At 40.3% G+C, this 13698-nt stretch overlaps 1 protein-coding gene across 1 annotated transcript in view; it reads right to left on the bottom strand.

The window, feature by feature from the left end:
* The window catches only part of dnah9l (dynein, axonemal, heavy polypeptide 9 like), a 353637-nt gene that overhangs the window by 282488 nt on the left and 57451 nt on the right, over positions 1-13698 (bottom strand). The window contains 3 exon segments of the mRNA XM_059647649.1: positions 3083-3305; positions 7773-7939; positions 11267-11521. Coding sequence (XP_059503632.1) covers positions 3083-3305; positions 7773-7939; positions 11267-11521 — 645 coding nt within the window.

Below are 13698 nucleotides of genomic sequence, written 5' to 3'. Positions count from 1 at the left end.
ACATGGTGGGATTTGAACCTGAGTCCATCGAACAGTACTTAGGTCTCTGGAATAACAGACCAATGATCATGTCACTAGGCCATCATCTCTGCTACCGTGGATATGTGTGACATCATCTATTTTGGTTGGATGAATTGAAAAGCAACTTATAATCTAAACAGAGAGGAACTTCAGGGATAATGGGAACTGCAGATGCTGGAGAATCCGAGATAACAAAATGTGGAGCTGGATGAACACAGCAGGCCAAGCAGCATCTTAGGGGCACAAAAGCTGATGTTTCGGGCCGAGGTCCTTCATCAGAAGAGGGGGATGGGGAGAGGGTTCTGAAATAAATAGGGAGACAGGGGGAGGCGGACCGAAGATGGATAGAGGAGAAGATAGGTGGAGAGGAAAGTATACAGGAGAGTTGCAGTGGGAGAGAGATCCCCTGAGGTTGGTCTGGTGGGAGGAGGAGGGTAACTTCTTCAGGTTAGGCATCCCTGGAAGAGGCTTCGCAGTGAGGTCCACAATTTTGACCTCACTGCAAAGCCTCTTCCAGGGTTGCCTAGCCTGAATAAGTTACCCTCCTCCCTCTGGACCAACCTCAGGGGATCTCTCTCTCACTGCAACTTTCTTGTATACTCTCCTCTCCATCTGTCTTCTCCTCTATCCATCTTCGGTCCGCCTCCCCCTCTCTCCCTATTTATTTCAGAACCCTCTCCCCATCCCCCCATTCTGATGAAGGACCTAGGCCCGAAACATCCGCTTTTGTGCTCCTATGGAATTTCAGGGAGCTTTGATGCAGAGGGAATAAGTGCCCTCATACATGAACGGCAGAAAATTAGCATGCAAGTACAGCAGGTAATAAGGAAGGCACAAGGAATTTTGGCATTTATTGCTGAAGGAATAGAGTATAAAAGGTAGGGAACTGTTGCTGCAACTGTACAAGTCATTAATGAGAACACACCTGGTGTATTGCAACAGTTTTGATCCCTTTGAGGAGAAATGTGGTGCATTTGAGGCAGTTCAGAGAAGATCTACTAGATTGATTCCAGAGTTGAAGAGTTTGCCTTATGGAGAGAAATTAAGTTGTTCAGGCCTCTCTGGAGATGGGAGGAATGACCATAGGTCTAATTGAGGTGTATAAAATGTTGAATGGGATTGACAAGTAGACAGGCAGAGAATGTCTCCTCACATGGGGCAATCTGGAACAAGAGGTAGCAGATTTAAAACAGAGATGAGGAGAAATTACTTCTCTCAAAGCGTCATGAATCTGCGGAATTCACTTTTCCAGAACATGGTGGATGCCAGGACGCTGAATAAATCTGAGGAGGAGATAGACAGATTTTTAATTAGAAATGGGCTGAAGGGTTCTGGAGAGTAAGCAGAAGAGTGAAGTTGAGGCTGAGATAAGGTCAGCCATGATCATGTCAAATGACAGAGTATACTCAAGGGGCCGAATTACTTCCTCGTGCTCTTAGCTCTTATATCCTTTAAATTTATGTGGTCTTGTTCTTAACATTCCACCAAAGGAAATAGTAACTTCCATTTTCTTCCTAAAGTTCCTAACAACTAAATTTTCTGTCCTCGATTTTAATTCTTAATCTCCACCCCTAATCACTACTGATGAATTACTATCCAAAAGAAAGTGGGTTTACATTCTGACTGTCACGATAAGCAGTTTTTTTTACACTTTGTATTTGTGAGAGTATCACATCGACAAGTATTTGCTCATGCAGAACCAAAGAATTATGCTCTGATGAAGAGTGGTCTAAACCCAACGTTCCTTTCACATTTGAGAAGTGGGCTTGAAACCAAAGCTAGATTCTTATTGAAAGCCAAGTCAATGGAAAACAGTTTTCTTTCTAGTGCTGAAATTCACCATAAAAGAAAGAAGCTTGGCCAGAATAAACCAAGTCCCTGGAAGATACTATATTACTACACAAAACTGCATCAATTGCAAGCAAATAAGAATTATGCGGAGGGGCCAAAGGATGACGAATGTGCAGAACCTAAGACTTGGTGTTGCCAAAGAATACATTCTTGAAGACTGAGCCAAGGTGAATTGCTTATGCAACGCTCAGTAAACTCAGAGATTAATACAAAAATTAAGTGTTCCAACTCTCCTGCACTGACATCTTGTTTCTCACACCAAAATAATTTAATGGCCATCTGGTCTCTAGAAATCCGGGGTGTTATTTGAAAAAGCTCAAATAAAATAGAAAACTATCCATCCAGTACTTTCATTTACTTCACTGATATACATTGCTGCTTCCATTGTAAAATGTAAAAATTTCTGATCACTGGGTTGACCAAATTTTTGAAATCACCTTCATCTCAGAGAATTCATAACTTGGCATCTTCAGTCAAAACATAAAAACACATGACAGAAAAATGACTTTATAACACTTTCAGATAACGTACTGACCTTAACAGGTGTCTAATAGTCCAGCGTGTGTCAAGAAGGAACAACTAAAAGCAGATTTTTTTTTTACACTTTGCATTTTCTGAGAGTATCACATCTACAAGCATTTGCTCATGCAGACCCAAAGAATTATGCTCTGATGAAGAGTCATCTAGACCCAAAAAATTAGCTTGTTCTCGCTCCATGGATGCTGGCTGACCCATTGTGATTTCCAGCATCTTTGTTTTAAAAGAGATTTATAATGTTAATTTGAAACTTTCTCAACTCTACCCCTATGAAAAAAAAGGTGGAAAGCAACAGATTGGGAAAACAATTACAAAGCACAACAGCAGCAAGGTTTACGTATTTTTTTCTGCTGGATCCAATGTTATCAGATCATGAGTTAAAGGCATATGCAAGAGATCGAAAGAAGAGAAAATATTTGGATCGCCACATTTAACAAAAGGCATGGATTCTGCTGTCTAATTTCAAAATATTCTAGATATTGACTAGTTAGAAAATAGTAATATACAAGGGTGAAAATTTCATGGGCTAATGTTTCAACAGACCAAACCTAAAGTAATTATAGGTACAATTATTAATTATAGGTACGATTATAAATTAAAAACAAATACAAGTATGATTCCAAAAGAAATTTGATACACATCAAAGATTATAGCTTCAATATAAGGTATTTACCACAAGCCCAGCATAAACGTGTTCAGGAAGCTGCTGTCCACAGGTTTTTAATAATTCTGCTGTTTCTTTCAGAGACTCAAAAGTATCATCTGCAGCTGACTTCCTGTCTCGGATTGCCATTAGATGCGTCATGATTTGAACCAGCCCAGTATAATCGCCATCCTGGACCTTTTTTGCAATTCCTTCCTCAGTTACGGTAATAAATGACAGCAACTGACTTACACTGAAAAGACAAAGTAGCAGAAAATCTACAAGAACAGAATAGCGACAGATCAAAACACTTCCTGTTTTTGACTTGTGTTACCTTGAGCTGACTTGAGTTTTGGCTCAGGACTCTGACATTAAGGGTGAGCCAACAGGGTCTTTCCCTGAATTAGTTAAAATGCTAAGCAGACAGCACATTCACCACTGAATTAAGAGTTCTGGGTGGGTCTTGAAGCTGGGTGGTTCCGTTGGAGATCACCAGGAAAGCTGGAGTCTATCATGTCAAGTAAGACAGGGAGGGTGCCTCCATTTTTAAAGAACTGGCCAGAGCTGGCCTGTGGTGTGAACAATACACCCATTCACCTATGTAAAACTCGGCCTTTGGATTTTGGGAGAGGTAGGATTGAGATGGCTTGGAGATGCAGACAATATGTACTTTTAACAACGAATTAATGTATATAAAATGTTGAGGTTCTCAAGGGCAAGGTTAGCAGGGGTAGGGATCACTGATGACTAGAGATATCAAGGCTCTAGTCAGGAAAAAGGAGGCGGTATTCAGATATAGTCAGTTGGGATGAAATGAATCCGTTGAGGAATACAGGAACTGTAGGAGTACACTTAGAACAAAGAACAATACAGGAACAGGCCCCTCAGCCCTCAAAGACTGTGCTGACACATTTTGCCCTTCCATACTAAAATGGTCCTCACTCACAGGATCCACTTCCCTCTATTCCCTTCTTATTCATGTATTTGTCCAAGTGCTTGTTGAATGATGTTACTGTGTCTGCTTGTACTAGCTCCTCTGGCAGCATGTTCCAGGCACTCACCACTCTGAAAAACCTGCCTCTCATCTCTTTTAAACAGCCCCCTGCACTTTCAACCTGGGTCCCCTTATAACTGACCCCTCCAACCTGGGAAACTTTCTACTCTATCCATGCCATTCACGATCTTATAAATTTCTATCAGGTCGCCCCTCAACCTCCTGCAATCCAGTGAAAACAAACCCAGTCTAGCCAGCCTTTCTTCATAGCTAAAATCCCCCATACCAGGCACCATCCAGGTAAACCTTTTCTGTACCCTCTCCAAAACATTCACATCCCTTTGGTTGTGTGATGATCAGAACGATATGCAATTTTTAAAAATTTATTCATTCATGGGATGAGGGCATTGCTGGCTAGGACAGCATTTACTGCCCAATCCTAATTGGCCAGAGGGCAGTTAAGATTCAATCACAGAGTTGTGCTATTCCAAAGTTCTATAAATTTGCAGCATAACTTGCTTATTCCAATGAAGGCAAGTCTGCCACAAGCCTTTTGTACTACCTTATCCACCTGCACTGCCACCTTAGTGATGTGTGGGACTGCACACCCAGATTCCTCTGCATATCAATACTCCTAAGGGTTCTACCATTCATTGCAATGATTTCTACCTGTACTTGGCCTTCCAAAATGCATCACCTCACATTTGTCTGGATTAAACTCCATGTGCTATGTTTCTGCCAAGTCATCCAACAGATCTATATCCTGCAGTATGGTCTGACGATCCCCCTAACTATGCGCACCTCTACCAATCTTCGTATCACGCGCACCTCCACCAATCTTCGTATCATCTGCAAACTACTAATTAAACCAGCCGCATTTTCCTCCTAATTATTTACGTAGATCTCAAACAGAGGTCCCAGCACTGATTTCATTGGAACACTAGTTGCAACCCTCCATTCCAAAAAGCATCCTTCCATTGCTACCCTCTGTCTCCTACAACTAAGTCAGTTCTGTATCCATCTTGTGAGATCACCCTGATAACATGGTACTTCACTTTTTGTACCAGTTTGCCATGAGGGACCTTATCAAATGCATTACTAAAGTTCATGTAGACAATATCAACTGCTTTTCCCTCAATCATCTTCGTCATCTCCGCAAAAAATTTGGCCAAGTTAGTGAGGCATGACCTCCCCCACACAAATCCTTAAGAGGGAATCAGGAAGACAAAAAGGGAGCATGAGACAGCTTTGGTAGATAAGGAGAATCCAAAAGGAATTCTACAAGTATAAAGGGGAAAAGAATAACTAAGGAAAGAAATTGGGCTGTTTAAATATCAATGTGGCCATCTATGTTTGGAATCACAGGAGATGGGTGGGGTCCTAAATGAATATTTTACATCAGTATTTACTGTGGATAAAGATATGGAAGCTGGGAAACCTGGGGATAAAAATAGTCACGCCCCTTGAAAAGAGTCCATGTTACCAAAGATGAGGTACTGGAGGTCTTCAAACACAAAGGTAGATAATTTCCCAGGACCTGTTTAAGAATGTCCAAGATGTTGTGGAACACTAGGGAAGAAATGATGGGATCCCTAGCAGAGATATTTTTATCATTGATATTCACAGGTGAGGTTCTGGATGACTGGACGGTGGCTAATGTTGTGCTATAATTTAAGTAATAATGGAAGGAAAAGCCAGGAAACTATAGACCAGGGGACCTGAAGTCAGTGTTGGGTATGTTATTGAAGGGGAGTCTGAGAGGCTGGACCTACACGTATTTGGAAAGACAAGGACTAATTCGGGACAGTCAATATGGTTTAGTGCATGGGAAATTGAGTCTCACAAAACATGATTCAGTTTTTTGAAGGGGTGACCAGGAAGAAGGATGAAGGCAGAGTGGCAGACATTGTCTACATGGACTTCAGCAAGCTTTTTGACAAAGATCCACATGGTAGACTGGTTAGTAAGGTTCAGATCACATGGGATCCAAGGAGAGCTAACCAACTGGATATAAAATTGGCTTGACAGTAGAGACAGAGGTCGTTTTTCAGACAGGAGGCTTATGACCAGTGGTGTGCTGCAAGAATCGGTGCTGAAACCATTGTTGTTCACCACCTACATAAACGATTTGGATGAGAATATAGGAGGCAAGGTTATTAAATTTACAGAGTACACCAAAATTGCTGGTATAGTGGACAATGAAGAAGGCTGTCTTAGAATACAACAGGATCTTGATCAACTGGGCCAGTGGACTGAGGAACGGCAGGTGCAGTTTAATTTGGATAAATACAAAATGTTGCACTTTGATAAAACATGGACTTAGAAAGTTAATGGTTGGACCTCAAACGGTGCTGTTGAACAGTGAGATCAAGGAGTGCTGACACACAGTTCCTTGGAATGTGGCATCACACGTAGACAGGGTGGTTAAGAAGACAATTAGCATGCTTGTCTTCATTGCTCAGACCTTTGAGTAGAGGAATTGGGACGTCATATTGAGGTTGTACATGATGTTGGTGAGGTCTCTTCTGGAGTACTCTGTGCAGTTCTGGTTGCCCTAGTATAAGACAGGATATTATTAAATGGGAGAGGATTCAGAAAAGATTTACCAGGATGTTGCCGGGAATGGAGGGTTTGAGTTCTAAAAATAGGCTGGGACTTTGTTCACTAGTGAATAGGAGGTTGACAGATGACCTTTTAGAGGCTTATAAATTCATCAGAGGTACAGGTAAGGGGAATAGCCAAGGTCTTTTTCTCAGAGTAAGAGGGATCAAAAGTAGATAGCATAGGTTTAAGGTGAGAGGGGGCAGGTACATGGATAGAAAAGGTTTAGAGGGGTATGGACCAAACACAGGCACGTGGGACTAATTTAAATTGGCCTACCTGGGCAGCATGAACAGGTTGAGCCAAAAGATCTGTTTCAATGCTGTACAACTCAATGTGTCAGTGACATGAGGTGAGAACGGAATCATTTGCAAAGTTATCACAAAGGAGTTTGTGGTACATACTAAATATGATAGTTACAATCTCATCATATTTGGCTGGAAGAAGTTGTGCTTCACCCATGATTGAATGCCTTGAAACACAGTGACAATGAATTGATCATCAGCTGTAAGGGAAAGACAAAACTGGATGGCACCAACATAAAAATGGGACCTGACCCCAAGAGTACATGATGTCACTCACCAGCAGAAATATTTACCAAGTCATGATTATCTCAATGGAGATCTGTGAAGGTAACTGTCCCAGGTATGCAGTGAAGTTCTTACAGCAGGCATTATGACTACAGAGAAGTAAGAGTGGAGCCAAGCATGTGCAATCCAATGAGCTGGACAACACAGTAGGAAGGTAGTGTGGTTAACCATGTTCAAAGCTGTTATGAGGTTAAACAACATAAAATGGTAAGTCACAGTGGATGCTACTTGGGATTTAATCTTGGGTATGAGAGATTTAAACAGAGAATTGCAGAAAAGGTAGACATTGATTTACATAGGATACACAGCACAGAAACTATTCATTCAGCCTAATCAGTCTGTGCTAGTGTTTATTCGCAAGCCTCTTTACACATCTCCTCATCCATAGATGTGATTGAAGGCAAGGTGGGTACCTTTATGCCAGAATATCATATGGCATGATGTCATCCATTTTAAAGATACATTGCCCATCTAGTACAGAATCTGTGAAATAAACAACAGAAACTAGTGCATTAGTATTTCCTTGTTTCCTTACCTATCGACCACGTGGTGTAGAAGGTGTTCCTTAAATAGCCAGCTCCATCTTTTTATTATATTTAACAAAGATAATTTGAATGGTTTAATGTAGACTTGAAGCCATCCAAAAGTGTGAGCATCTTCAAAGGCACTAACTTCGACATATAATGTTTCATAAATATTGATCTAGAAAAAGATCATTTTTAAAATCACACTAAGTTATAATTTTATTGCCAATAGTAAGTCATACCTACATGTTTACCGCATTATGGACAAAAGACTTTTCTTCAGCTGATTCAGATACTAATTTAGTTATTTCAATTAAATGCAAAAGTAGTTTGTACTGCCTGAGGCCAGAATGATGATTATGATTTTAGATAAAAGTGGGCCTACTTATGTCTATTCTACTTTTCTTTAAGCACTATGGCAATAACACTGTATTCAAAAAAAGTGTTGCTTAATATTTGGTTAAATAAGTGAAAACATATTGTCATTCAATGTATACCAAGTTCTAAATATTGCATATATACTGCTTGTACAAAGATCTAGCCTGAGCTTTTCTGAGGCTAGTCACTCCAAATACCCATCAAAATGTTTAAGATGTAAAAACTGAACTACTCAACTGGTAATTGCACAACAATATATTGCAGAGATATAACAATGAAAGCTCTTCTCATTGAACGTGAAATTTGGGGTAGAGTCACAACCTGCCAGGGTGGTCGAGTGTCACTTCATGTGCATTATACCATGGCAAATTTTCTGGCATGTCCAGACATTCTGCCCAAGTGTAGTGCCAGCCTGCAGGAAATCCTTGTGGCAGAGCTGGGTCTGTGATATAGCAATGCTCATGGCTACTGGATGCAACAATCTGCTTTACAGCTACTGAAGTTATTTCATAGTTTAGTCGTTGTCATGTAAGAAACAAGGAAGCTAATGTGCACGCAGCAAGTTCCCACAAACAGAAATGTGATGTTGATTGAGAGAAAAAATTTGGTGACCATATGGGGGATAACTTCCCTTCTCTTCTGCGAAGTAGTACATCCACCGGTGATTGCTCACTGTGCTTCAGTATAACTTCTCATCCCAAAAAACACCACCATGTTTGGCCACTCTACCACTGCAGTGGATCAGAAGGAGATTGTTAGGAATTGTTTGGTATCTAAAAGGTGCAGGGAATCAGATGTCTTAATACATCAGGACATAGACGCCTCCAACAAGATGGGCAATGGGATATCTCTACATGGACTCTTCACTTTGCTGTCCTGATTCACTTCTCTGCTGCACAATGTACTTCTCCCTGCACCCCTACACCCACAGCACCAAAGAATGATAGCAGTGCATTCAAGAAGTTGGCTTGGATATTTCATTCTCCAAGCTGAGAGGTAAGCAACACCTGGAGCCTGTGCAGGCTGAAAGAACTTGGTTGTGTTGGTGAATTGTGGAATCGGAGTGAAACTTTATAGTTTAGCTGACATTGCTTTTGCTCCACAGCCGGTATTAGAATTAATTTGTAACATTCAATCGCATTATCAAGGTTACTTGAGGCCAGGATTTGCAGTCAACAGTCAGTCAATGTGTGAGGTTCTTATCCAGAATTCCAGGATAAAAAAAAGTTTGATTAATGCAATTGCCCTTTGAAGAGCCTCACATTGCTCACAAATAGAACTTATTCTCTCAAAGATGAAAAAAAGCACTAATTCCACCCACTTTAGGAATGGCAGAAGCCATTTTTCGTTTCTATTGCCCACTCAGGATGGAGACGAAGATGACACAGGAAATAGTTTACTGAGAGACAGCAGGCTCAGCCTCTCAATCGGGAAGACTTCACAAGCCTTCAGGTTCACTTCAGTGTTATGGCAAGAGCGAAAATCTGCTCGAAAGGATTTCAACAAAGATGCGCCTAAATTTGGAAGACAAGAGTTGACCTTGCAAAAGATAGAAAGGCTGAAGATGACATGGTAGTTTGCCAGAAGGGAGTGGGCAGGAGTTGTTTTCTTGAGGAGATGAGTTTGACAACACATTCAAAAGCACAGGAGCAGAACCCAAGGAGGGACAACTGTCAATATCAGCTATGATGGTATACCCAATGTGTAAGGACTGTTAAAGATTCTTGAACGTAACTTTACAAATCAAGTTTTCTCTTATTTGAAAGCGACTTATTCACTATATTTTATGTTCCTTCATGCAAAATACCGTCCTCCAAATTAGAAATTTCCAAATTATTTCTCCCCAAATCTCTGATTCGGCTTTCACCATTTCCTCAAACGATGTGGTTGAAATTATGAACTGACAGGCAGAACTATATAGTCCACAGTGTCTTACCTCTCCTTTGTATAGATTGCCAATGTGGGCAATTTATGCTGTTACTCATGGAGGTAAATTCTAAAGTCTTAAAATACTCAGCACAATTGGGTACACAATGACTAACACCTGGAATGGAAATTTTGTACACTTTTCAGCAGACTCCTAATCTCCTTGTACTTGAGTACGTAGGACAGTAAAATCTAATTCTAACAAGGGGCACAAGTCAGCTCTGCAACCCCTGAAGCCTGGCTGATCTGATTGTAACCACAAAACTACATTCCCGCTTATCCCTTATTACTGATGAATAAGCTATCCCGCTTTGCCTTACAAATATTCAAAGACTCTGCCTTCACCACCTTGCTGGAAATGAATTTCAAATACTTATAACCTTCTCAGGAAAATAAAACTTTGTCTCATCCCAGTGTTAAAACCTCTTAACTTTAAATAGTAGCTACTAATTCAAGATTCTTCCCCCTCTGACAAAGGTTCCTGACCTGAAACGTCAACTTTCCTGCTCCTCTGATGCTGCCTGGCCTGCTGTGTTCCTCCAGCTCCACACTATTTTCTCTGACTCCAGCATCGGCAGTTCTTCCTATCTCTAATCCATTAAGACCCCTCAAGATCTTAAGCTTCAAACAAGTCATCTCTTATACTTGTAAATTCCAGCAGACAGAAGCCTAGCCCGGCAAAGCTTTTCTCATAAGACAACCTGCACACTTCAGATATTAGTCCAGTAACCTCCTCTGAATTGCTTTCATGTATTTACATTCCTTCTAAGTATGAAGATCAATACCGTACATAGCACTCCAGTTGTGGTATCATCTGGTCTCTGTGTAACTTCAGCATAACACCATTATTTCTGTATTTATTTTGCCTCGCAGTAATTTATAATATTCTACTAGCTTTCCTCATTACTTGCTGTACCTGCATACTAGTGTGATTCATGGACTAAGATACCCAGAATCATTTGTACCCAAGAGGCCTGCAAATGTCTATGTAGGAAACAGACTTTTTAAAATGCTTTCAGCCAAAAAAGAAAGACAATTGCATATTTTTCCACATTATACTCCATTGGTCAGATCTTTGTCCATATATAAAGCTATCCACATGTTTTTGTAGTCTCCTTGTGTCCTTTTCATAGCGTATTTCAGCAAGAAGGGAGACAATTTATGTTTTCTCACGAATTAGCAAATGCTTAAGATGTCTTACCTGTTCTCTAAACTGCTCCAGTTGAGGTGGACTCTCTGGAAGTCCACAGTCTGCTTGAACTTCCAGCTCCTCTGAAGACAGAAAATGACCATAGAGGAGAAACTGCCTCATGAATTCTTTTTGGTCATTCATCCACAAATAACTGTACTTGTCAAAAGAAGTTTGATATTTTGTTGCTTTGTCAACAGCTCTTCCCACTTTGTTCATGATGTCTTGACGCATTGCAGCCAAATCACTCATCGTAGCTACTTCTTGCTGTAGACAGAAATTAAAATATGTTCAATAAAAGACCGAAAGTACTGCGGATGCTGTAAATCAGAGACAAAAATAAAAAGGCTCAGCAGGACTGGCAGCATCTGCAGGTCGAGTGACCCTTGCTCAGATACAGGCAGAAGGGCAAGACGATCTGCAAGATTAACACTAATGCTGATTTCTCTGATTTTCATCAGACCTGCTGAGCTCTTCCAGCAATTTCTGTTCTTGTTTTTAAAGTATGTTCAACTTTTGCTACTAGTTAGTTTAGAACAAGTCAGTATTTTGTCATACACACAGCAATTTTATTTCTCAAAATTCATTCCCCAGAATTTCATAAGATGCATTTAATATTAGGTCAGGCGACAGTAAGTTTGAAGAATGGTTAAGTACTCAAATTTCCAGGGATGTGACCAGTTTTGTCCCATAAGGATCTGTGTTAGTGCTTACATGATACACATTATTTACTAATGACTCAAATAATGGCATAAAGAGTCATACATTCATATTTTCTGATATCTCAGAGTTACGTGGTGTTACAGATTGTGTAGATGATAGTATAAAATTTTAAAGGGATACTGATGGATTAATTGAATGAACAAGACTGTGGGAGATGGAGTTCAATGTAAGCAAGTGAGAGATTAATCATTTTCAACCTAAAAGGACAGATCAGTTTACTTTCCAAATGATCTGAAGTTAAATACATTGGCTGTCCAAAAACACTTGGGGATTCAAATGCCCAGATCTTTATAACTTCACAAACAGGTGGAGAAAATAAATCAAGAGATCTAACGTAATGCTGGCCTTTATACTTACAGTACTGCAGATATACAAAATTTTGGTTCGACTCCACTTGGAGTACCATGACTAGATCTGGGTACCAAAATTTAGGAAGGACACATTGGCCTTGGAGGGAGTACCATGTAGGATAACAAGAATAATAATTGGACTTCAGAGATTAAGTTACAAGGAGAGATTACAAATCTTAGGCCTGTTTTCTCCAGAATTTAGAAGGTATTAGGGTGATCTGATTGAAATCTTCAAGATGTTAACAGAAAAAGACAGGGTAGATAAATTATTTCCCTCTAGTTGGGGATTCTCATGAAGAAGCATCACCAGATTGAAGTTTAGAAGAGTAAGAGGTGATTTAAGTAAGAGGCTGAAATAAGTTCTCGAGAGGTTTTGACAGTTGAACGCGAAGAGGGTGTTTCTTCTAGTGGGAGAATCCAGGACTAGGGATTACCATTAAAAAAATAAGGGGCTGCCATTAAAAGCAAGAGATCATCTTTTGTCATTGAGGTGGTCATTAGTCTTCAGAATTCTCTTCCTGGAAAAGGTGGCAGAATCAGAATATCTGGATTTTTTAAGGCAGAAGAAGTGGACCTATTTTGGAAAGCAAGGGGGCAAAAAGTTGCCATGTGGATTTGAGGTTACAATCAGATCAAACATGATCTTATTAAAATGAAAAAGCAGTCTTGAGAAGTCAAGTGACCTACTCCTGCTTGTTGCTCTTACTTTTTATCTGACAATGTAGAAAACTGCTCATGGTAAAATCTAATCTGTTCAACAGACTGCTCTCAATTGTCGAAGTAACAGACGATGCTGCTGTGAGTGCTATCAAGTGGTAATGAGAAGCAACAAGTTGCCCACCATTGCTCTGGCTCAGTTGCACCACGCTTTACGCCTCATTACCAGCTTGGTCCAACAATGGGCAAAAAGTTACACTAAAGAAATGGGATAATATTGATTACAAGTATTAAAAACCAAAACAACTGTGGAAGCTGTAAATCAGAAACAAAAATGGAAATGTGTAGCATCAAGGAATCTGAGCAAAACTAAAGCTAACAGAGCAAGGGGGAGAAGCTCTTCACTGGTTGAAACGGTACCGAAAATGCAGAAACATAGTCATGATTGTTGAAACATTCACCCCCTGCAGAATCACCACACACACTGAAATAGTACGAATCATCTACAAGATACATTGCAGGAATTTGCTGAGAGGTTCCTTTGACAGGATCGTCCATAGTTCTGATCTTCTACCACAGAGAATGGATAAGGACAGCAGACAAATGGGAAAACTACCACCTTCAAGTGCTGTTCTCAGTCTCATATCAAGCTGACTCAGAAGTATTTCATGACTCCCTGGTCACTGAATGAAAATCCTTGAAATCCCTCCTTAA

Source organism: Stegostoma tigrinum, chromosome 7 (genome assembly GCF_030684315.1).
Source record: "Stegostoma tigrinum isolate sSteTig4 chromosome 7, sSteTig4.hap1, whole genome shotgun sequence".
Lineage (NCBI taxonomy): Eukaryota > Metazoa > Chordata > Chondrichthyes > Orectolobiformes > Stegostomatidae > Stegostoma > Stegostoma tigrinum.
This window is presented reverse-complemented; position numbering and strand designations above follow the sequence as displayed.